General features: G+C 39.3%; 2 protein-coding genes and 1 long non-coding RNA gene across 4 annotated transcripts; 1 reads left to right on the top strand and 2 right to left on the bottom strand.

Annotated features, from left to right (window-relative positions):
- Positions 1-2,075: 2,075 nt before the first annotated feature.
- On the bottom strand, positions 2,076-3,873 carry LOC131458002 (uncharacterized). The gene is made up of 3 exons (XR_009240046.1): positions 3,228-3,873; positions 2,777-2,850; positions 2,076-2,448 (listed from the first exon to the last, which is right to left on the bottom strand). It is a non-coding gene; the product is annotated as an uncharacterized LOC131458002 (long non-coding RNA).
- Positions 3,874-4,963: 1,090 nt separating this feature from the next.
- smfn (small fragment nuclease) lies at positions 4,964-8,392 on the top strand. Its single transcript, XM_058627607.1, has 7 exons — positions 4,964-5,269; positions 5,699-5,782; positions 5,873-5,950; positions 6,638-6,749; positions 6,841-6,949; positions 7,392-7,445; positions 7,949-8,392. Exons 1-7 carry the CDS (start codon positions 4,994-4,996, stop codon positions 8,064-8,066), a joined length of 831 nt encoding a protein of 276 aa, XP_058483590.1. The 5' UTR covers positions 4,964-4,993; the 3' UTR covers positions 8,067-8,392.
- Positions 8,393-12,186: 3,794 nt separating this feature from the next.
- On the bottom strand, positions 12,187-24,577 carry LOC131458640 (lissencephaly-1 homolog A-like). Of its 2 annotated transcripts, none has more exons than XM_058627837.1 (11): positions 24,395-24,577; positions 19,699-19,987; positions 18,399-18,483; positions 18,234-18,308; positions 17,844-18,050; positions 16,524-16,692; positions 15,758-15,860; positions 15,362-15,590; positions 14,636-14,737; positions 14,387-14,543; positions 12,187-13,503 (listed from the first exon to the last, which is right to left on the bottom strand). In XM_058627837.1, exons 2-11 carry the CDS (start codon positions 19,728-19,730, stop codon positions 13,430-13,432), a joined length of 1,233 nt encoding a protein of 410 aa, XP_058483820.1. In that variant the 5' UTR covers positions 19,731-19,987; positions 24,395-24,577; the 3' UTR covers positions 12,187-13,429. The 2 variants fall into 2 exon arrangements, with proteins under 2 accessions (XP_058483820.1, XP_058483821.1); XM_058627838.1 differs by lacking the exon at positions 24,395-24,577 and adding an exon at positions 23,919-24,022.
- Between the last annotated feature and the right edge of the window lie 234 nt (positions 24,578-24,811).

Below are 24,811 nucleotides of genomic sequence, written 5' to 3'. Positions count from 1 at the left end.
AAAAAAAATTACAAAGCTGAATTTCGACTTTGTCCTCGACATATTTTCCTCAAACTCGATCTTTGCTCCGTCTACTGGCGCAGATGACAATTTGACAGAAGTAATTTGTGTTTGCGGAGGTAAATTCCTCTTATTTGGCCCATTATCTGGCCCATTTGTGCCTTTTGCGCCCATGTGTGACTCTGAGCGCTCAGCGGGCGTCACGTGGCCCCTGCTGGTCCCTGACAGCTCTGTGTGACCCGCATGAGAAAGAGCCATTAGAGGCCATTAGAGCAGGCGACCAGTGACGATTCTCACACCCGCTATAATGGACTGCACACGCATGCAAGTATAAGTGATGATGCCAGTCAAGGCTGTTAAAGTCCTGAAAATAAAAATAAACTTGATACATTTTGCAGGTTAATGAAGTGAATTAATTGAAATGATTGTATTTTATACAGACAGAAAGAAACAGTGTGTTTGTGTGTGTGATTATGGCTTTGAGGGTTAGAATCAGTATTTAGTCCTCACTTACTTATAATGCTCTACAACCATGGTTCTCAAACTGTGGTACATACCAGAGCTGTTATTATAAATAATATATTATAAAGCAAATAACAACAATAAATGCATGAAATAATAATACTACTTAGAGTCACCTTATCTCTCGCTCCATCTTAATCTAATTTCACTGCACCAGCGTGTGAAGTATGTGAGGAAGAGGAGGATGATAAGAGAGCGAATGATCTTATTTGGAATAAATCTGCCTCCTGTGAAAAGTCTGTAGCTGTCTTTGCTCTTTGCCTATTTACACCAACATTGGCAATAATGGTGTCACACTGAATTAAAGGAGGCCTTTTGAGGGTTATAATCTGTGCTAGGTTAAAGATCAGGGTTTAGCATTTAGTCCTCACTTACAAGACTCGTATTTGCTTCCTTCCAGGACCTTTTCTGACATAAAATCTGACTTGTCGGAACCAGTAGTCCTCATGGGGACCAGAACCTAGTCCTAATGAGACACAAACTTGTTTCTGAGGAACTGGATAAGTTTTGGGTTATGATATGAACCGAGGTTTGGATAAATGAATTCAAGTCCACGTAGAGTCCTTAAATGGCTAGAATTACACACACACAAACAAACCTGTGTGTCACTCATGTGCAGCTTCTTGTATAAACAGCGCAGCACCGCAGGGTGGTGAGAAATCTCAAGCCCCCAGGTTGTCTGACAAAACAGTGAGGAGAAAAGTTAGACACCATCTGTGTGAGAGGCGGCAGGAGGCAGCAGTAAACTAATTAACAAGAGAAAATTAGATTGAGATTAGAAAAACACACAGACACACTCGCAGCACATGTGCCACAAACTCTGTGTATCCCTGTATGGGTATGACATTCACACAGCTGTTTGTGATTCAACTCCTCTTCACCTCACACTTACTGTTGTCTGTCTCATCCACTTTTTTTAGTACATTTTAGTATTTTCCACTACTTTGAATACAGTAATTTATGCAACAGCCTTTTAACAAGACATCAGTAATAGCACATATAGACAGTGACCATTGTTTTTAACAGCAGTGCACTTTCTGTGCTTATTTGAAATGTTTTGATTTCCCAAAGTCCAACATTTTGTATGCTTTACTTCTGTACTGTTGCCAGTATTTCTCATGTTGGTGAGTTTCTCATGACAGCCTAACAAAAGAAGGTAGCTTTTCACTACCCAGTCCTGGCCCAGCTCGACCTTGCGCTTTTCCATTAGCGATAGTACCTGGTACGTTTTTTAATACCTGCTCTGGTATTAAAAAAAACCCTCTAACTCTGTAGATCAATTAAAAAGACCTACAAATCCTGAACATGTGTGTTAATCTCCAACACTTAGCACAGAAATGTCTAAAATCTCAATATTTAACAGAGGAGTCTAGTGTATTTAGCGACCACACTGCTGAAAACTTGCAATCGCAAACTGCTGATGTATGTAAGTCTGTGCTCCGGTCATGCAGGAAGTACTGAACAAATCTTTTTAATTAACTGATTCTAACGATTCAGTAGTAGTCGTGGGTAACTGGTGAGGTCTCACAGTCTTGGTGCATTTCATTTTCATCAGGAGTTGGATCAGAACTGGATGTGAGGTCACCTCCGTAAAAAAACATGCTTCTCACATACTGTAGGCTAGTCGATGTTTGTAAAGCCAGTTGATAATAAGCGCCATACACCTACACAGTTTGACTGATTGACTGTGAAACAAATATGACAGACCTGCATTGTGTCAAGTAAGAGAAGCCAGGGCCAGACCACAAACTCCTTATGTAGTCTGCCCTGAGGGAGTTTCTGTGCAATTTCTGACACAAAGTGCATTAAAGACACAAAAAAACAGCAGTCAGACAAATGTAGAGCCTCTATCAGAGCCTCCTCACAGGATCAGGACAAGAGCACACAACACTCACCGTAGACACTCTTTGTTCAAACGTCTGCCGTCTGGAAAGAAGTTCAGAAAATGTAAAACTCCTGAACTGGTGACTCACAAAATATGTCCAATTTCTTGTACAATATATGCAATTTTACTGTAATGTAAATAGAAATAGGTTTCTATTTTTCTTATTATTTGCACATCGATTCTTCTAGTCTTTATTGTGAGAAAGACGCATATATCATTATACCTGTGTGTATAATGACAATAAAAACAAATTCATTCATAAACAGATGAAATAAAAAGAGTAAGTTTACATATGACAAGAAAAACATTATAAAATATCCAAATAAGGAAGCTACAGCAGAAAACTTAAGGGATGAATAAGTCACGTACCTCTTCCCTGGTGTATCACAGTGGAACGGACAGAGATGGTGCAGGAGACACACCCTTAAACACAGGAGCACCCACTAAATCAGACAATAGGGAAACAAACAGCTGAAAACAATGGGGAGTAAAAGATACATTCTCAGTAATCGATGATGCTGAACAAGGTTGCACTGTTGCCATAAAAGCAATTTCACTGTACTTGACATTAAAGTGATAGAATATTGAATCTTACACGTAAAAACAGAACAAAAGTGATGAAAAGTAAATCAAATTTACTGAAGATTTGTATGAGAACTTAATGCAAATACAGCAAATTTGAATGTATTCATAATTATTTCCTTATTCAGACAAATAAATAAATGTTGAACATCTGCAACATCACAGGGAAATGAATGGGTCTAAAAAGACAACTTTAACGTTCAGTTTACAATTTGAGTGGGAACTACGCCTTATTTACATCACGTCTTTCAACTCGGTACAAAACTTTTCAAGCTTTCTGTGTCGGTGTCTGCACATTTGTTATGTGCGTCTTCTCCCTTCTGTTGTCCCGGGTCATGACCAGTCTCTGACTCTGCACCAAATTGGACACCGGCAAAAGTTTGTCCACTCATCCAAATGTTCTCCCTGCTCTCCACAGCACAGGCCTGGAAAGAAAAAACAAGGACTGGTGTCCTTGTGTTTACCCTTCCCTGTGTACTGTGTGTGTGTGTGTGTGAGGAGGGGGTCACAGTAGTTCACCCCCACTGTTTTAACATTTGCCGACAGCAGAGACAGAGCCTGCTCCCCTCTGCTGAGCGAGGAATGCTGCTTATCAGTGACCAACTGCTCATTTGTTGTCTCTCTTTTTCTTCAGTGAGGTAACAGTTAATCTGATAAAACAAATACAGATAGTACAAACTTTAAAGAGAAAAAACAGAAGAAAAGGGGTTACTATCAGTGCACTCAAAGTATTTATTGGCTACTACCCGTAAAAATGTATAGACATTGTGTGTTTGAAACTATTTTAAATTTCAATTTACGGGACGAACAAAAACCTGCATAATTGTATAATTGTAGTTATGGAGTTAGTAATTGGATTTCAGAGTTTTTGTATATTTGAAGTGTTTTTCCAGAGCCATTTAGTCAGTATATTATTTATTTTTTCTCTTTCATTTTGCTGATATATTGGGTTTTCTCCCAGAAAAATATGCCTTGAGCTTCAGTCTATTCCTAAAGAAACAACAACATTTAAGACATGCAATTTACAGCCTTCAATGATTAATACAAATATTTTCACAGCAAATGGCCTGGTAGATGAATTCCAAAATTAAATTTAAAAAATTACATTTTTTAAATTCAAAAGCAGTTTTAAAACACTGGTAACATCCAGTGGCAAATTTAAGTTACATTTTCAAACCAACACATCTTTTACATTTGCCATTTTAGTACTATATTAATTTGTTTAGATTAGAGGAAAAAAGGTTAGTAGAAAAAAACAGGTTTCCCTGATGAAGATATGATATTTGACTCTTTACTACGCGGTGTCATTTTCACTTGCTGAAATTAGCATGGATGTCACACCCTGAGTGTAAGTTTCATGTTTGCTTGGTGTTCAATATTTTAGTTCCAGATTGGCACAGTAACAACATCACACATTAAAATCCAACATCAGAGCTGTTTGTGTGAAACTGAAGGACTCAAAACTTCTGCTTCTCTGTATTGCACAGAGCTGAGCTATTCCGTCCTCTGCTGGTTTACTGTGTAACCACATAAGATGAAAATACCCTTTGGTTTTAAGCAAATAATATATTTTTTAAAAACTTCAGGCAGCCCATGGCCAAGAGGAAAGGAATTGGGCTAGTGACCAGAGGGTTATTGGCTCAAATCCCAGGATTGAATTCTACCTTTTTTGGACATTTTTGGCATAAACATTGGCCTTGTCAGGACCAGTAGTCCTCAAGGAGACCAAAACCTGGTCCTATCTAACCCTAATTTCTGAGGAGCTGGTTAAGTTTAAGACAAATACTTAAATTGTGGTTATGGCTAAGGTTAAGGTTAGAGTTTTGTATTATTTGGTTAAGGTAAGGGGAAGTATTGTGTTGTGGCTTTACAAATGAATGGAGGTCAATGTGTTTGTACGAACTTACTCTCTGTAGGAGCGCGCCCTCGTGTGGATAATGACGATATTGAGGTGATGAAGTAGTTTCCCTTTTTACGACAGTGCAGATCAGAACAGGGCACAGGATGCCGGTGTGTTTGCGGACCTCTGCATGCTCCCTCTCACTTCTGAAGTTTTTCCGCAGTAACAGTCGTCCGGTTCTCGTCCAGTCTGCCGTAGCAGTCTGTTATTCACACCGCAGTGTTGCGCCGTTCAGCTCCGTAATAAAGTCTTTGAACACTCGAACCGGCACCGGCTTAACGTCCAGATTCGCATTCGGGTTTGACGTTCGTGTGTCTGGGAGAAGAAGCATCATGTCGTCCGCGGCGATGTCCAAGAGAATGGTGTGGGTGGACCTGGAGGCAAGTGACCGAACTGAGACCCCGAAACTCGGCTTTTAGACACGCCAAGCTAAAGCTAATGCTAATGTATGAGCTACACAGAGGCTAAAGAGATGATGCTCCGTTATTCATTGAACGGTGTACTTAAACTGCGTGCATATAAATATTTACAAAAAGCTATTTTGTTTTACATTATTAACGTGTAGGGATATATATCACAAATATTATTAATTCAGTTATTTTACATGCAACTAAATGATGACCATGCATAATTCCAGTTTAAAATATCTGCAACCTGCAAGACATCTTGGACTAGATCTGATCTAATGTACTTTAAGAAAGCTACATTTTATCTATAACGCATATCCTGTAAATCTGTTTAATTGTTTTGTTTCTAAATGTCCTTTCTCTTTGTTACTGGATGACGATCCCTTTATTTTTCTTTTTTAGATGACTGGTCTTGACATTGAGAAGGACCAGATCATTGAAATGGCCTGCATCATCACAGACTCTGACCTGAACATTTTGGCCGAGGTAACATAAATCTCAATTACTAACAATGGAATGACCTCACTCTTTTTTTTTTTTATCTGTAAATTAAACCCATCTGCTCTGGGTCGACAGGGGCCAAACTTGATAATAAAGCAGCCAGACGAGTTGCTGGACGGGATGTCAGAGTGGTGTAAAGAGCATCATGGAGAGGTAAAGTATGGGGTCAGCAGCTGAGAAAAAAAAGTAAACATTTTACACTTGTGGCCACACCCTAGTTGATGTCAGAGAGTGTAACCACAACACTGTTTTTGTATTGAAATGCATCGCATCTGTTCTGTTAAGATAAGATATAGTATAAAGATAGGATCATTTTTTGAAACACTGCTAAATCTGTTGGACGAGCAGGATCAGAGTTCTTTGACAACAATCCATCTTAAACTGCACAAGGCTCATTGTGCAGTTGTCGTTTTCACGCCCAGTGCCTACAATGCTGTTGCATTAATCTGTGTGCCCATAGATGTGTTGGCCTTAAAATGAGGTGTGGTCGGGGGCATGGTTGGTGCATTGCTATCATGAGGCAGCAGGAAGCCACTGCACCACTGACCAAGAAAAACCTGGTCTGAAGTCAAGTCATTCAGACACTGAATAACAACACACAATTGGGCACACCCTAATGCACTTGTGCCACACATTTGAGACCGGATCATGCGCTATAGGTTGTTTAAAGTGGGCCCACTATACCTCATTCACATCATCTCTTTTTTGCTGTTGCAATTTCTTGTACAGACTACCTGCTTTGACTCATCAAGTTATTGTTATATTCTGTCAGCTCACCTGTTTTGTCCACACAAATGTGTGACTCATCCACTGTAAATAACCAGTGTAACTGTGTCTCAGTCAGGACTGACCAAAGCTGTACAGGACAGTAAAATCACCCTGGAACAGGCAGAGTACGAGTTCCTGTCCTTCGTCAGACAACACACCCCACCAGGACAGTGTCCGCTCGCAGGTGAGCAGCAGCAGCAGCAGCAGCAGCAGCAGAAGAAACACTGTGATATTGTTGAACCTACAGTCATGTATTACTCGTTCTCTCCCTGCAGGTAACTCTGTGCATGCAGACAAAAGGTTCCTGGACAAACACATGCCACAGTTTATGTACCACCTTCATTACCGGATCATTGACGTCAGCACAATCAAGGAGCTTTGCAGGCAAGTCGTTGTGTGTCTGTTAGTGTGCTGTTGTGAAAATGTTTGCTCTTCAGCACAGATTGTATCAGTATATCTGAAAAAGAATTTGAATACTTTCCACATGTGCTCTGTAGGTTGCTGCATGCTGTGTAAACGCTCCGTTAACGCGCTAAAAACACATTAACCTACTTTATTTAGCATGTCAAATGGGTACTTTCCCTGCTTATTTAAAACTTGAGTCTAATTTGGTTTTCATACAGGTTTTCTTTCCAGACAACTTCATTTCCTGGTGGCTATCAAGATCAATGATTTAAGGAAACTTAATTATCATGGTGGTTGCAGGGTCTGGGTTAACAATTATAAAGAGATAAAATAAAGTGACTTTAGCTTCAATTAAAGGATATGTTATACAAGGTGCAAATTGAAATTCATGTGAATTTGTTTTGGTTCTGTTTACTTTCAGACGGTGGTTTCCAGAGGAATACAAGATGGCACCTCATAAGAAAGCCAGCCACAGGTAAACTAAAAGAAAATTAAAAGATGTACACAAAACCGCTCCGCTTGCAGCGTCCTTTGCAACAGGATAAAATGATATAGATTAAATTTAGTTTCTTCAAGATTTTTTTTTAGATTATTTCCTTATTTACAAAGCATTACAGTCTTTTGAAAATAGTACATACACACTACAGTTCACTTAAAGAACATGTCATGATTCTGTTTTCTCAGTAACTTAGTGTGTCATTTTTTAGAAATAAAGAAATGTCTCTTACTTGGCGCTGTACACACTCACAAGCTCCCTCAGTCGGGTCTGATTGTTTTGTTTGACAGAGCCCGTCTTCAGACGAGGGACGCATAATGTTTCATCATTTGTGTCCACTGAGAACAAGCAGAAGCAGAATAACATTAATACTTTTTACATATGTAAAGCTAAACACAAACACAAGAAACCTGACATTTTGTTTTCTCTTCAAAATACATTAGAATAACCTTTATTTAAACCTACCTTTTATTCTTCTCCAGGGCCTTGGGCGACATACGAGAGAGTATCAAAGAACTGCAATTCTATAGGACCAACGTCTTCAAAGCTTCGACGGAGAGGAAGTGCAAGGTCTTAGAAAACGGACATGACAGAAGTTAGCGGGCATCGTTGGTGCTATGCAGTCTGTAGAGTTGTGTGAAAAATAGTAAAAACTAATTGATTTTAGTTTGTATTCATCTTTATCTGCCCATTGATCCTTTGTTCCAGAGTGGTTTAAACTTAAAAGTGGAGGTTTCATCAAAGGGAGAAAGTTTATTTAAAAAGAGAGAAAAAAAAAAAAGGTTTAAAGGGTAAACATTTGACCTTTGCTTGTTTGAATAATTGTTTATTTTTTTTATGATCGAGACATCTTTAGTCTGGGTCTGATTTTGATTTTCCCTTGTTTTAAAATGAAGCCAAATAAACTCAGCGGTTCCTGAGGAAAAGTTTTTGTCTGTTTGACGTCTTTATTTACAAAAACGCATGTGCAGTACTTTCAGGCAAGACAAGTGATTTAGCACATGCTGTATTAAGTGTGTGTCAAATACACAGTATATTCTGGCCGTGGTGTTAATGGACAGTAGTTTCCCATGGTGTAACGCAGTGACATTACATACTGGACTATTGGATGTTCAGTCTACATTTGCATCACCACCTGTAAACATGTATTAAACACATGCATAAAAATAAAAGCTGAATTACAGTGATAAATATGTTATTAGTTTTTAAATAAGTTAACTAATTATAATTATTTATATTGATGTACACATGTGAGTTAAAAAAAGAAGACTTGGAACATTCAATCAAGTATGAATTTGGAACATCTTCATAAATAAGTTATCTGTTATCTGAGTAAAATCTGTTACACAGACACTAAAAATGTGTTTGCAAAGTAGCATCTCACTCAAATAACAGTGAGTAGATTGTTGCTGTAAGATTTTTTTCCCCTCAATGTCCATTCTGAGCCTCCATACCATTGAGATCATTTTTGACTATTAAATGTTTGATGAAAGAGAAATCTATGAACTATTTCAAATTACCAAGTGGAAATTAAATTACTGTTCCATGTACTGTCAAGCCTTCAGAAAAAAAGAAAATTACAGACCTACAGTTCTGTGCAAAGTTTAGGACACTGTTGGCTTTGTTGTTTGCTGCACTGACGCAATATTTTTGATTCAATATCTTTTTAATTCAGAGATCTGTGGCATTTTGAATGGAATTAATGTTATTATAAGTGAGTTTACTATGAGTTAAACTCGTGGCCTTATTTCACAGCAGCCATTTTAGACATGGAAAAAAATATTTACCAGACTTGTGCAAGTCCACAATTCTCTTCCTGATATCTTGGCTGATTTCTTTCGTTTTTCCCATGATGTTACACAAAGAAGCAGTGTGTTTCAGGTGTGCCTTAAAATACATCCACAGGTGGGTCTCTAATTAACTAAAAAAAAAAAAAATATATCAGAAGCTTCCAAAGACATGACATCTTCATTTGGGCTTTCCCAAATTGTTTAAAGGCATAATAATCTTAGTGTAATGTAAACTTCTGACTTTGAAGAAAGTAATAAAAAAATTGTCTAAAAAAATCCTTCTCTCATTATTCTGGCATTTAGCAAATAGAAATAATTTTGGTAATCCTAACGGACCTAAACCAGGAAAAGTAATTGTTTGATTTCATGTCAGACAGTAAGAAAAAAAGCATGTGTCTTTTTATATAGTATATCTAAACTTCTGGTTTCAACTGTATATAAGAAATTGTATCACTTTCCCTCATTTGTGATCCACTGCTTACAAAAACATGGATCCCTCTACAGTCCACAAATTCTGCCACTAGAGGGCGCCACTGTCATGTGACATGCATTAATAACAAACCTCTCCTGATAGTCCTCCATAGGTTTTGCAGGGATTAAAACACTAGTCACGTAAACTATAGTGGGTTGTTCTCAAGCTGTACTGGGATGACACTGGGATGACACAGAAACCCATGACAGGATATATATATATATGTGTATATATATATATAAATATATATATATATATATATATATATATATAGATATAGATATATATGTATATATATAGATATGTATACATATATATATATATATATATATATATATATATATATATATATATACATATATATCTATATATATGCACCTGAAATTACTACAATGTGTCTTTATATAGAGAAAGCCTGACTGCTGCACCTGACAACTCTGTGGCATACATTGACCTTGAAACCTCCGACAGTCCATACATTTAAAAAAAAAAAAAAAAAAGACCTCGGAACAAGGGCCTTTGTGCGTGGAGTTTGCATGTTTTCTCCGGGGTCTCTGGTTTCCTCACACAGGTCAAAAACATGCAGAGGTTAATTGGACACTCTAAAATGACAGCAGGTCTGAGTGGATGGTTGTTTGTATCTACAGTATACTGTATGTTGGCCCTGTAAAAACAAATTTTAATACCTGGTTTGATGAGCACTCATTTTGATTTTATTCCTAATTGCTTGATGTGATCTTTTTATTAGTAGTGTTTTTGTATATATATAGTTTTTATATGAATTACCATGCTTCTTCTAACATGTTTTCCTGTCTTATGTCTGTAAGAGAGGAAAAGTGTGTATGAAACATGCAAGCCTGTAAATCTAGGTCAATGTTTCTACTCCACTTCCTCTGCTGAGAAATGGGACTTTCAGACTGAGACAGGTTTATTATCCTTTCATTAACTTCCATGAAGCCTACTCTGTCTCCTTTTTGCACTCGGTAGATGCATCTAGCTCACCACACTGTTCCCTTTTTACACCACTTTCCCTCTCTGACTGTGCTTTACTGCACCACTCCCTGTTTCCCCACCCTCACAGTTCAACCTGCAGGACAGAGAAAAGGTGTGGCGCTTGCACACTTGCTGTTCTGGCAACTGTTGCCAGGATACTGCAGAGCACAGAGGAAGAATGATTGCTGTGCTGTGTGTGGGTGAGCAGGTGTGACTGTGAGCCGAGGTAGTGTACATAATTGATGAAGGAGGACAGAAGTGACTCTGCTGCCTCCTGATGGTTTTGCCTCTGCAGTGCGAGTAACCTAGTTGTACCAGTGAAAAAACATGTCATGACCTTTGTTATCATTTCCTCTAAATCACACGTGAAATGTTTGAAGGGTTAGTGCCACACCTTTCAAATCTAACAACCCTTCTTTGTGTTTCTGTTTCTCTTTCATCAGTAACAGCAATGACATAATGACAGTGTCAGTGTCTGTGCTATGTTAAGATGGAAGTTACCTATGATGGTACAGTAAAAGGGAAATATGCAGCACCTGAAGCAGATAGTTACACATAAATCATTTCCCCTTAAGCTTTTCAGTTAGTAGACCAAGACCAAAAATTCTGAATGAATACCCAACACTTCAATGGCTTCCAATAATAATAAAAGACAAAAAAATAAAATTAATATTGGCCAGACTGAGCTGTGTTTACATTCTCAAGTATCCATGTGTTTCAGCATATGTGGGTAAACGATAAGAATAACATCTCTGATACACAGCATTTTGTCTGTAATTCTCCATTAATATTTTAAGACTTGTACTTCTGTTTTTAATAATTCAATTTGACCACAAGAAGGTGCACTAAGAAAAGGGGAGAATAGTGAAAAACAATTATTGCTTTGGATGATATTTAACAATGTACATAACATGTAATCCATGTTTCGCCCCTCAAGGAAACAAACTGAAACCTTTCAAATTAAAAACACTGGACTTTCCAGACGCCAGAATTTTAACTGTCATAAAACCCCCCCACAATACTCGTTTTACACAGAAATACTGATTAAATATTTTGAGAATTGAGAGTGAAACCAAAAGCAGTTTGTCTTAGTCTTGTTTGGATTTAACAAAGGTTAGAACAAAACATAAATACCAAGTGAATTTGCAGCCCTTACAACAATGAATATACAATCCCCAGTTTTCATACCCATTCACACCCAAGGAAACTAAGTATGAACGCATCTTCTCATCTAATCACATGAATGCAACTCCATGTGCTTAGACATGTAAACGCGGTAAAGACGACTGCTGACGTTCAAACTGAGCATCAGAATGAGAAATAGGCTTTTTATGTGTCAAATAAAGGTGGTTCATGTAGTATGGACTGTTCTGCAGTGTCTGACCTCATATGAAACTCCCAGGCGTCATCCTTCTTCTCATCTCATCATCATCATCCCTCAAAGAAATCACACAGACAGATTAACTTATATTTACAGAATTTTATTTCATTATGTTGCAAACAATGACATCCAGATATATTGATACACAACTTTTACTGTGCGTGTGTGTGCGTTTGTGAGTGTATGTGTTTGTGTGTGTGTAAAGAGAGCAGTGACACCACAGAAAGCTGAATGAAAATCCCATGAGGACGCCCTCAGTGGGTTAACAAGGCAGAGATAGCGAACAAGAGGGCACCGGGTGATTCTTCTCGGCGAAGTACACACTCACACACAAATCTCATAAAAGGTGAGCAGACATTTTCCTTTGTAAAACACACGTTTGCGAATGGGGGGTGTGTGTGTGTGTGTGTGTGTCTGTGCTCTCAGCAGCTTAGGGATTGTTAAGGTCCTGTGAGTGTCTAGAAAGCAAGTTTGTTAAAAGAGATGAAGTAGAATGAATGAATGAATGAACACAGTGGGTGAGAAGCTTTACCTCCTCTCTGTCTTTCCTCTGACAATCAAAGCAGACAGTGGAGAGATTCTCCTGTCGTAATATACAAATACGCGCACGCACACACACACCATGTATACACACATGTACACATACACTCACCCACAGAACCTCATGTGATTCAACTATGAAGCTGCGCGCTTCATTTTTTCCTTCAACATGTCATCTTCTCCTCCTGGACAGCTTCCACTCATTCGTTCACTTATTACACATCTTCTCTATCAGCATCTGTGCAGTGACAGACCACAACAATGGAGGCATGGAGTAAAACAATACTAAACTCAAAAGGAAAAATAAACCTAAACCCCTTCAATGTGGGGCGCCATTGGTTTTCGTGCACTGTCAGTTAACCCGAAAGACTCCTGAGCCAGCACACAAGGATATTTACCCTTATACCCGACAGGAAGTCATGACAACGGTATGCAAATTCGGCAAATTTAACAGTATACAATTTTTTTTGTTTCACCATGCAAGGAATACTTCTTATCTTCTGAGTGTGTTTATGTGTCAGAGATTGCGTGACATTTATTAAGCGTACCCTACATCCAGAATAATTTACATAAAAGGACAATAGTCATCTTAATAGGACTGGAACTGATGTAGGGGAGGAGCTAAGGAACGAGGAGGGGTGGGGTGGGGCGTGGGGAGAAGATAAAGCGCCATGGTCAACTACGGTTCGTACTGTAGTGCGAGAGGTGAGAGGCTGGGTGTCAGGACAGAGGGGAGGAGGGTTAAGGTAAGCTCGAGGAGAAGGAAGCGTAGAAGATGGAGGTGGTCTCAGCGACACTCCCACACTTTGACTGTCTGATCAACGCTGCCCGTCACCACGTAGGGGGCAGTCTTGTGGAAATCTGCAAGAGGGAGACACATTTTAACAATATGTAAACAGCTTAACAATATGTTCTGTATTTTCACATTTTACCAGAGTCAGAGGATCGATGTGTGTCACACACTACCCACCACGCGGTCAGATTAGATTATTCACTTTTGCATTTAGTTATTATATTATAGCGTTTCCTAAACCTCTTTTTTCATGTATAATCAATTGTGGTCAAGCAGACATTTTGGCTGGTCCCCACAAATTTAAGGGCTTTTTGCGGATTAAGGGTTGGAATTGGGTTGAGGATAGGTTAAGGGTTAGGCATTCAGCTGTGATGGATAAGATTAGGTTAAGGGTCTGGGGGAATGTATTACGTTTATGTGTGTCCTCAAAAAAGTATGCACTGTGTGTGTGAACACAACTTTTGATTCAAAACTATCTCTGTAAGGGCAAAACATTAACTGTGACCTCACCAACACATGAGTGACCGACAATGGGAGGTCACACACTACATGATCTTTTGTCACACACACTACACAATATTTCACAAAAAACACAGGTGAGAAGTACCACAGGGAATGATGTGTCAACCCTGGCTTAATCTAGCTCAGCCAGGTCAACCAGCGAGGTTTTAATGCAGCAGTGCTCTCTGGTCTCTACCATATTTTTTACACATGTTGTATTTCTCTTTTTCCTCCTCCCTTTCCTTTGAGATGAGCCCCATCACCCCGTTCTGGTCCCTGGTTCGCTTGAGATGTTGCAGACTCTTATCAAATATTGAGCATTCTGGAAAGAGTTCAAGATCTGCGACATCAAGGAGGTTCAAGCAGTTCTATTTTACTCTTAGCGACTGCTGATTTCTGTGCCACAGTTGGCTCGTTGAAAATTGTTAGTGTGCATTTGAGGACTCTTACCCAGAGAGGTAACAAAGTGTTCATGGGCAAACAGGGTCTTCATGCAACGTTTGTTCTTGTAGTCCCAGATCCTAATGGTTTTGTCATCAGCACAGCTCACTATGAATCTTCCTCCAGGGTGAAACAACAAACCACGAACCCAGTTGTCATGTCCCACCTTAAGAACAAAGACAGATTATCCACCACTCCCCTTATTCATAAGCAGACACACTGAGCACTGAGTCACAAGAAACCACCATAACTACTCACCAGAGTCATAAGGCAGATACCAATGCTGACATCCCACATTTTAATGGTTTTATCTCTGGATCCAGAAAGAAGGAAGGGACCAGGCTTTCCACTCTTCTTGTTCTGCAAAACAAAGATACAGCTAAGTACAGTGTAAGAAACTAGACAGATGCTATCTATGTATGAGGTGAAAGACTCCAGCACTGACAGTGTCATGGCTTCAGGAATGCTGGCGTGTGGGTTGTTTGAGTTTAATTGATAGATACTTTGTGACTGTGCACAACACCAGTTGACATGCTTTTGTTTGGATTTAGCCCAATGAACCTCTGTATCCAAGAACAGCCTCACACAGTCACTACAGTCAGGCTACAAATATACAAATATATGTTGTACATACTGAGAAAACCTGACTAACCACCTATAGAGAAGATCAGCTTGTTTTGTTTGGGTGGTGGGGGTGACATCCAAACAAAGCATGTCAAACACTGCTCCTGTGTGCCATGACGCTGCTTTTATTTATGAACTTTGGCGAGGGAGTGAGTGCTTAACAAACATCAGCTGTGTAATGGCAAGAAAAAGCAGCAAACACATTGTCAAAAATATGATTAAGCATCACTCATTTCACTCACACATTAAGGTTAAAAATTTTAATTCAGGGCATACATTTGGTTTGGTACCAACACTGAGCCAGACATATTCAAACATTCTCTGTCGCTTTATATCAGGTCTTATAGCAGGTGACTTTACCTCTGAGCCTGTGGCCTCCAGGATGGTGGGGTGAGCAGTGTCAGGAGCCCAGGAGATACACTCTACCACATGTTCATGCTCCCGCAACTCAGCTTTGCACTCTTTTGAAGCGACCACCCAGACACGCACTGTCTGGTCGTTGGAGCAGCTAGCGATCAATGAGCCATCCTGATTGGGGCGCACCATCCTCACCCACTCCCTGTGGCCTGCAAAGGTCTTCACACAGTACCTGAACACAGAATTATGGTGAGAAAAATTGTAAACTAATGCTATATCATCAGGTAAACAATTAAAGAAAGAATAAAATATGGAATTCCGAAAATGTAAAACTATAACAGTCACAATCTATGACAGTGTGTGGGGGTGAGAGTCGAAATAAGGCTCCCCCTCACTTACCCAGTGGCCACCTCCCACATCTTGATGGTCTTGTCCCTGGAGGCAGACACTATGTGGTCACCATTTGGCATGATGGCTACGGACGACACGTTATGATCGTGGCCTGGACAACACAGTCAATCGTTTAGTTGTGCAACTGGTAATAATAATACATTTTATTTGTAAAGCACTTAGCATCTCAAAAGTGCTATAGAGGCAGGTTAAAAGATACATTATGAACCAATAGCACCCCCATTGGTATGATTTCCTGAAAAGAAATGTCTTCAGTTCTTTTGTAAAGATTTCCACGTTCTGTGGTAGCCTGGTCTGAGTATATGTATATTAGCGTTATTATAGTTTATGTCCAAAGCCTCTATTTACATGGGTTAGGGTTAGACTTAAATTGTAAGTCACATTTATAAAGTCAAACTAACCCTTCATTAAAATAATGACATTAGCGTCTAAAAATACGTAGAAAATAACCATAACGGTGAATACAAGCCTGACATTTTTTGGGATCATTTCAAGAGAACTGTAGTGAAACAATTTTCAGAATTTTATACTACATTCTTATGCCAGAAGATTCTGATAAAAGCTGCTAACTTAGCTTGGATTGTTTTGAATCATCAGTACTGCCAAGTTATTCAGTACTTGCTGGGTCTATTTATAATTAATCCAATTTTGCAAAATAACCTCTAATTTAAAAAGCAGATGATTTATTACCGAATTTCTAAATCGAATTGTACAGTGTACATTGACCACTATTACTTCTGTAAGTACCACTTACCATGCATTGTTCGGATACACTCAAAACCCTGGAAGTCCCAGAGTTTGATGCTCATGTCAGCTGAACATGAAGCCAACAGCTTCCCTGTCTGGTCAAAGGAGATGTCCTGCACTGAGTCTGTGTGACCCTTCAGAGTTCGCTCAAAGTCACCTGCCTCATAGTCCCACACCTAAAGTAACAAGTCAGTATTTTAGTGAGACACCCTTTCTGCCTGTAAAAGACAGCTGTACACATGATCATATTTCATACAGGAAATATTAAATCAATTGTGCATTTAGATTTTTCAAATTCAATATTAGGCATGATGGGCTGCAGATTAGACATTTTGTTTTGATCTTGAACTCAAATGTGATTACAGAGATTTGCAGTCAGACATCTGGTTAAACTAAACAGCTGGTGCCATTTCCTATAATAAAAAGTGTTAAAATACAAACAGGAGTAGAAGTTGCTGGAGAAAGACACAGATATGCATGTTTCTCGAGGTGCTGGGCTGTGGGAGCATTGCCTCTGACAACAATTGCATCAGCACATCTCCACACAGATAAGCAGTGACAAAGCAGAAAAAAGTGAGTTGACGAAGGAAGGAAGGGAATGAGAAAGGAAGGTGGGTGGGTGGGGCGTCTGGTGAAGCAGAAGCAGTGAGGCTAAAAAGGGAACCTCAGACCTGCAGTCAAGCTTTGATCTAAAGGGTCAGAGCTGCAGATGCCATGTTGTGGTGAGCTGAAACACCAACTGATAATGCTGATAAAGGCTGCTGCACTCAGCCAGTATTACACTCAAATATTCCTTATAGAGACAGATTTTTAAAAAGTACATTATGTGAATAACCCCCCAACAAAATTACTCTTGGCATTCCCAGAGAGAGGAGACGTCACAAATGAATGCATAATCTATCAGTGAGTGTATGAAGTAGGTCATGACCCATGAGTTTTTGCAAAATATTTTCCTAAAAAACTGAAGCTCTAACTATAACCCTTGAATAATAAAGTTGGTGTGAAATATAAAGCATCAACTGTATACACAGCACATCTCATGATAGATTAAAATTGCCAGTTGTACTTAAGGTGAATAGTTAAATATTGATTTTGACTCTATAATTAAAATTTTTTATTGTATTGCATTTAATAATATCCAATAGGTTTTCCTCTCGCATGGTCATAAAGGAGACCACTTTTATGATCATGCGAGAGGAACTTTAACTATTATAGGCTGCATAGTATTACAATTTATAATCCAAACTCTTGTATTGTGTTGTTTCAAGATGGAGCTTGTTGTACCTTATAAACTGGCACCACACTGTGTCAAGCTGTTTTCACACACCTTGATGGTTGCATCCTCTGAGGCAGTGACCATGACAGAGAAGACTGGGTGGAATATGACACGTGTGACTGGAGCGCGGTGCCCGCTCAGGGCGTATCTCTCTGGGGGACGGGGTATCCACTCTTTGGGGTCTCTCTTCTGACCCACAGTTCCACCATGTGTCATCTCCTCCTTTGCTTCATTTAACTTGGACTCCAACTCCATCACCTACGGGAACAGCAAAGAAACAAGGACAAGAGTCGTCACAGACCTTCAAAGAAATACATTTATTTGATTTAGACAGGTGATGATTTGCTACCAACAGTGTAAACCCACAATAATCTTCATTCTTTCATATGATTGTAAAGCATGTGTCAAATGTCACAAGCAAAACCACAAAATATCCCTTACCTTTTTCTGTAATCTGATGACTGAGGTCCATTTCTTTTCCAAAAGCCCTGCATACTTTTTATCTACCTCTTCATTCTATGAAGAGGAAAGACAAGAAGAAAGGTATTTGGTTTATTTCTATAAAATCATTTGAATACACATTGTAGTGTATCTATTGCTGCTTACCATGTCTATCTCTGCTTCTTTCTTGAAGGTAGAATAGGCCTCCTCATATCCATTGGAACGGAGATAGTCTGCTATGGCCCGATTTCTAAAACAAACAAAAAAAAACAAAGAAAGGCTAAAGGTGTTAATGTTCCACTAATGATTAGTATTTCAAAAGGTGCCAGCATAAATAAACTTCGATATGTAAGTTGTCATTATCAGGGCAATAAATGAAATACACTTCAATAAACTGAGTAGACTGAGTTCATCAACTATTAAATATCAACTTCAGCTCAACAGACACACCCTGTCTGACAAACGGGAGCAACAGGATTTAAGATGAACCCTTCAAGCATGAATTTTTGAGCATGAGCTTTAACAAATTACAAATCTTCAATGAAGACAAACAAAAGAAAAAAAACAATATAAGGACTGAATCATGGGGAAACTGTGTTTTGTGCTGCTGCTTGGAAACCAGAGGCTCGCCACAAGATGGAAAACTGTGCATGGACAACACAAGGACAGGGCAACCACAAGCACATGGAAGCAACCTTTTTCTCCCTCTCTCTCTCATGTGTGTGTGTGTGTGTGTGTGTGTGTGTGTGTGTGTGTGTGTGTACACATAAAGATGAATATTTCATGAGCAAGAGGGGCTAAATTTAGGCTGCTGTTGGTTTTGGGCAGCTTATGATGGTATCCCTGATACAACTGCGTTAGAAAGTGTGAACAACAGACCACAGGCAACAGGATTTCTACTACATCATCCCAATCATATATATATATATATATATATGTGTTTTAACACTTCACAATCAGTTCAGTGTAAGACAAAGATGACTTATTTTCATACAGCATATGTTCATATCACACGATCAGCCAGGCAGATACCACTGCACAGAACTGCTGACATAAATCAACCATCTTTTTCTTTTTAAATTCCACCTCCGTCCCATCCCCCTCACTTCTTTGCTCCTGTCATGTAGGTTATGAAATATTCACTAAGCAGCTATCAAATGAAGCACCTTGTAGCAAGATATCTCATCACATTTCCTCAGTGATAACACTTTCTTCTCAATTAATGCACTTTCTCACAACATCTGCAACAACCTATTCTGGATGACTAAATTCCACAGCTTTCTAAAAAAAAAAAAGTGTAAAACATGGGGATGTATGTTGGACTTCACGGACAAAAATAAATAAAACCTGCATGTACATGCATTTTAATCGACCCCTCCATGATCCCTAATTGTGTGTTGGTCAACATGTCTGTTCTTGTCTGTATGTGTAATGAGCCTGCACATATTTGCATCCAAGCACTCACAGTTCATCTCTCTGTCTCTGTGACAGCACCATGGTGGCTGCTGTTCTCTCCCTCTTGGGGAGGTGAGGGTGAGGCGATGTACTGGGGGAGTCTGGCAAGGAAGTGTGTGGTGGGGAGGCTTCGGATCCCTCAGTGATGTTCTTCCTTCAGGGACTCCGGAGGTGGCGATAACAGTGCCACACAGAAGGAGGTAAACTGGAGGTTCTGCTGTCAATCAGATGTCGCGACAAGGCTCCACAAGTAGTCACAATGGCCCAGATCTCACTCACTGATCAGACGAGCCCATCACCTGAAGAAGAGAAAACACACAGAGATTGAGTTAAAAAAGAAAAGAAAACGGCCATGACTTTCCAAGTCTCACGGATAAATTAAGTAAAAGTACATATAAAAGGTACATGAATTATAGGTCGTTACACCATTTAGGTTCCAACCTGCTATTTCAACATGCATACTTATTGCTCCATGTTATGTTGGAGTAAATGGCAAAGCAAAAACTAAGTACAATTGCATTTAATCAAAGAGTGCAGGGAAGTAGGGAAAAAGCCACTTTTGGGAACAGTTGTCATTTCTGGTCATTCATGCACTAATGTCTGCATTTTCAGGCCCTTCAATGCTTCCTCAAAAATTGTTATAATTTAAAGCTGAGTTCTGAGGATCTGTAGTGCATGACCTTAGTAATAGATCATTTTATATTTTATATATTTTTGCACCATTTTCTAAAAGAAAAGTTTCACAGTTATAAACAATATGAGTTTCACTTTTTTATTAATTTTGTCTGAAATTAGCCAACTATCCCAAAACAAGAGATCAGTAGCACATGATGAAAAATCAAAACTCACCACTCAGCGATTGAAATACTAATAAAGAATTACTTCCTAAGCTTGTACACTGCTGGCACCTGGGGCCACAATAACACTAAGCTGCTTAGCAGGAAGGCCAGACATCCTAGTTTGTGTGTGTGCATGAGATCGAAAGAGAGACCACTGGTCCTCTTTACGGCTGACAGTGCAATGTCAAGGGACTGGACGATGGCTAACAGGATTAACTGTAGACATTAAGAGAGGACTGGAACAGCAAGCTGCCCTTGTCTGTACCTTTGTCTGGTGCATCGTTCTTGTCTGTTGACAGTTGCTGCTGCACAACTCAAAAGACTCCCTCAAGAAATAAATATAAATATTGTTTATTTACACTTTAGAGATGAGTGAGTATTTCGCCATTAGCCAGTCATGCACCTGAATTGTCCCCAAATAGAACTCTTCTTTCCTGCCAATGAGTGCACCGAGCTAAGAGAACGGAGTGAGTGATTTTAACACAGAAGCACTCTCAGTGTGATTCAATAATAGCCATTAAACCAAATAGAACAACAGTCCAAAGGATTATATAACTAAGACAATCTCAGCAGCTTCTGCACCTGTTTCAAACACCTGAATTTAAACAGTGACTGTATCAGAGACACTGTATTGCAGAGTGTTCTGAAGGAACTCAAAGAAAAACTGGCATGAGGGGTTAAAGGTAATTTAAGTCTCTCATTATTCAGTTTGTTTTAAAATGGCAGTTGTTGCATTGGTAGGCAAATGTGCTGTTATCTATGCTTGGTGCTCTTGAATATCAACAGTTAAAGTGTCATAAATCAAGTGGGGATCAAAGTCCTGCGTATCACGTTTCATCAAGAGGAAATTATGTAGTGGGTTTTCGGTTCAAAGACCTGTTTGATCGTGTGTGTTTCTCGGAATGAATCTACACATATTAGATGTTGACAGAAGAAAGCAAGCACTCATGGAATCTTAGGTTGATGACATGAGAACAATGTTTGTGGTCAGTTTTTTTTTTTAAATAAACATAAGTTATTGGATTCAAACACAAGATAATGGTCATAATGCTACACACAAAATATGTGAGAATTTGCCTTTTGCTGATCTTAAGACTATCAAACAAAGATTTGATGACATGACCTAGGCCTTTGTTGAATTGTGATGCTGCTTATTCCTTAGACATTTTGTAGATTGCAATCGTCTCAGATTGGCTACAGTTTCACTGATCACTACTGAAAGTTAAAGCTCTTAATTAGATAGATACAAATAGCCAGTTGGAACACAAAATGTCCTGGCAAATCTGTTCTAGTAAAACACATTAATAGTAAACAACCCTTTGCTCAAAGAACCACTGTAGTATTTCTTCTGAACCCACAAGGACATGGAGCAGGTGCCCATTTCTCTGCATTCACTTATGATCAAAGAACCCAACATAACAAGTTTAAAACCTCTTCTGCAAGCTCAAGAAATACAATGCTCCCACATAACCCCACCTCCCCTATTTATACAGCTAAGTATGAAAAGGTGAATGGTTTATCTGACTAAGCTTCAATTATCTACAAAGACAAGCTGTGACGTCAAGTATGCCTCATCTGTATTTTTCAGAGCACAGAGCCTTGGTCAGTTCAACAAGCACCGTGTACAGCAGGGATGTGACACAGACTTTACCTCTGTTCTACAAACAAACAGCATGAATCGTACGTACATTAATGCAACATTCTCTATGTAATATAATGCAGTCCTTATAGATTGAAGACAAATATGCAGAAAATGCCATTGTGTCTCTTAAAGCATTAGCCGAACAGAAATTCCTCAAACTGGAGAATGTGGAGCGTGAGAATGGTTAATCTTGTTCAACAGTTGATTTATACAATAAATATATCAAAATTGTCGCAGATTAATTTCCCGTTGAGCAACTAATCAATCAACGAACAAACACTTCAATGTGCATGTTTCATAGAAATTTACTTATTTAACATACAGTGTTAATCATTTTAAAGTTTAAGAAAAGCAGGCCTAAATTAGTATTATTAACGAATGAATGAAATTCAGTCAAATTTGTTGTCAGGTTTGAAAATAATAACGATGCAGCAAAAAGCATTCGATATAGAATATGAAAAAACTCAATCACAAAAGGCAATGACACCAGTTACAGGCACTCATTTTGGCTGATTCAAGTGTTCAGTTATCATGCTGTTTGTGTCTAAATGCTGAGCAATGCCCCCAAAGTGGGTGACCTTCAGGCCAAACAAAACCATCCTGGTACAAATTGACAAGGCAATGTTTGATAACACATTGAAAAGCATAGCAAATTATTTTCACCCCATGACTGGCAGCCTACACAGAAATTTCCTTTTTAAGAAAGACAATGGTGAGGTCTCAATCTACTCTTGGATCCATTCTGATGAATTTTGATTATACAGTAAATAATGTATTGCCACACAATAACAAAACAGCTTTAGAGTTACTCATCCTATACTGAATGTCTTAAAAAAACACTAGGGGCTGAGATATGACAAAAAGATGGGAAAAAGACTGCAGTTATATACGAGTAGCTCAGCTCAAGCAAGAGAAAAAGGAAAGACTGATAATTCAAGCTGAAAAATTGCACAATAAAAGTCAAATTGTATCTGGAACATACAAAAGGGAAACCCTCGGGATGATGGCGAGAAATAGTGCATGTACATTTTCACATCCTGAATGGCTGATTCATAACCCTTGCTGAAAGCACTGGCCTTCACATTTTGTCCTACGCAATAGCAGCTACGAGGCAAATAGGAGGCATTCACTTGGCGAATGACATTCAGCTCATCTGACATGTTTATATATAAAGAAAACCTGAGTGCATTCGCCTCGGTAGTTATCATGATGCCGTAATGATCCGTTTCAGTCTCCACCCTGATTGTTGACCCTTAAACCTGATTTAGGTCCACTTAGGGGGCTAACATCATGAATAAAAACACATTGAACATGCTTGAGACAGCTTTATTAATGGCAGAGTAGTCTATATATTCGAAATCTGGCCTGAGTGATGCATTTCCAGGGTTTGATGGCCACAAGGGCAAAGTTGCAGCAGTGGCTCAGCAACGCCCTTCCCAGCTAACATTAGCTTAGCACAATAACGTACGCGTAAAGTGGAGCTGTCAGATACACAGTCACCAAATCAAAACACACACGGGGCGTTGGTCTACGGCAAAAGGTTGCGGAGCAACTTGAATTATTACGTTAAAACAACAGATAGCTCGTAATAATTCAAATGAGTATACGATATGTAACACAAGTTTGATTCCACGGCTATCAGCTGATTTTTTTAACCAGAAAATACAGCGCTACGTACACTAATGCAGTAAAATATTAACCACAACACTCCCACAACAAACACTGCTTACAGAAATGGGTAACATTTACCTTGAAGCATTTCTTGTGATATCATAATATTAGCACCCGGCTTTAGGAAATATGGCAGCCGGCTGACAGCACCCAAGTTAGCTATGTCGGCTAACGCATCGCGTTAGCTTGTCCCCACAGAACCACAGAAGCTAGCGTTAGCCAAATATTCAAGTAGGTTTTCACAACAAGTGTCTCCGAACAGGTCACGCGTTGATCACGACTCACAGGGCCAATGTGAAGGATTACAACCAGATTGAGCAAAGCCAATTATTACACCGCCAAGTTATCTTAACGTTTAGTCTCTGAATCGATGCTCTTGTGAACGCCAACTTTGCCACTTAGCGTAGCTTAGCTTAGCTTAGCCTCCGGCCTCTCCGCCATTTTGAGATGGGAACGGGAGAACGCAGACACTGCAGGCAATTCGTCGTCAGAAAAACAAGTCTTTGAGAGTGCAAAAACAAAAACGCACATTCGTGAACATATCACGGACTCACCCTCTGATAAATGGTGGTTCTCATTTCCCCGTGACAGGTCGAAGCATGCGACGGAAACGCCAGGTTTGAATGTGATATTATGACTTTTCACATCACCCGGTACAGCCGCTCAGATTTCTCTCCTCTTTGGTACCACCGAACTCGCCCCGGCCACATCTAACGGTCGCGATTGGGTAGCGGTTGCGCGCACGCAGAGGTAACCGGGGGCGCGCAGCGTACACAGCTCGTCATCTTCTAATTAAAGGGGAATTCGGTCATTTCTGTCCTCCTGCTGTTATTATTATTATTAGGCAAAGCTGATTGATTTATGTTATCTGATAAAGGTCACCGTTGACCTTTGATGTTATATAATAGCTATGATATATGATGGAGAGTATAGTATTTCCTATAATGCACCTTGGACATGGAGAAACATTC

This window comes from Solea solea, chromosome 4, assembly GCF_958295425.1.
Source record: "Solea solea chromosome 4, fSolSol10.1, whole genome shotgun sequence".
Lineage (NCBI taxonomy): Eukaryota > Metazoa > Chordata > Actinopteri > Pleuronectiformes > Soleidae > Solea > Solea solea.
The sequence above is the reverse complement of the archived record's forward strand: the minus strand, read 5'-3'. Positions and strand labels throughout refer to the sequence as shown.

Coding starts and splice junctions, on each gene's coding strand:
- smfn (XM_058627607.1), top strand. CDS start 4,994: ATGCCGGTGTGTTTGCGGACCTCTGCATGCTCCCTCTCACTTCTGAAG. Junction 5,951..6,637: donor GTAAAGAGCATCATGGAGAG/GTAAAGTATGGG, acceptor ACTGTGTCTCAG/TCAGGACTGACCAAAGCTGT. Junction 7,446..7,948: donor CATAAGAAAGCCAGCCACAG/GTAAACTAAAAG, acceptor ATTCTTCTCCAG/GGCCTTGGGCGACATACGAG.
- LOC131458640 (XM_058627837.1), bottom strand. CDS start 19,730: ATGGTGCTGTCACAGAGACAGAGAGATGAACT. Junction 18,309..18,398: donor AAGAAGCAGAGATAGACATG/GTAAGCAGCAAT, acceptor TCCTCTTCATAG/AATGAAGAGGTAGATAAAAA. Junction 15,591..15,757: donor ATGTGGGAGGTGGCCACTGG/GTAAGTGAGGGG, acceptor TTCTGTGTTCAG/GTACTGTGTGAAGACCTTTG.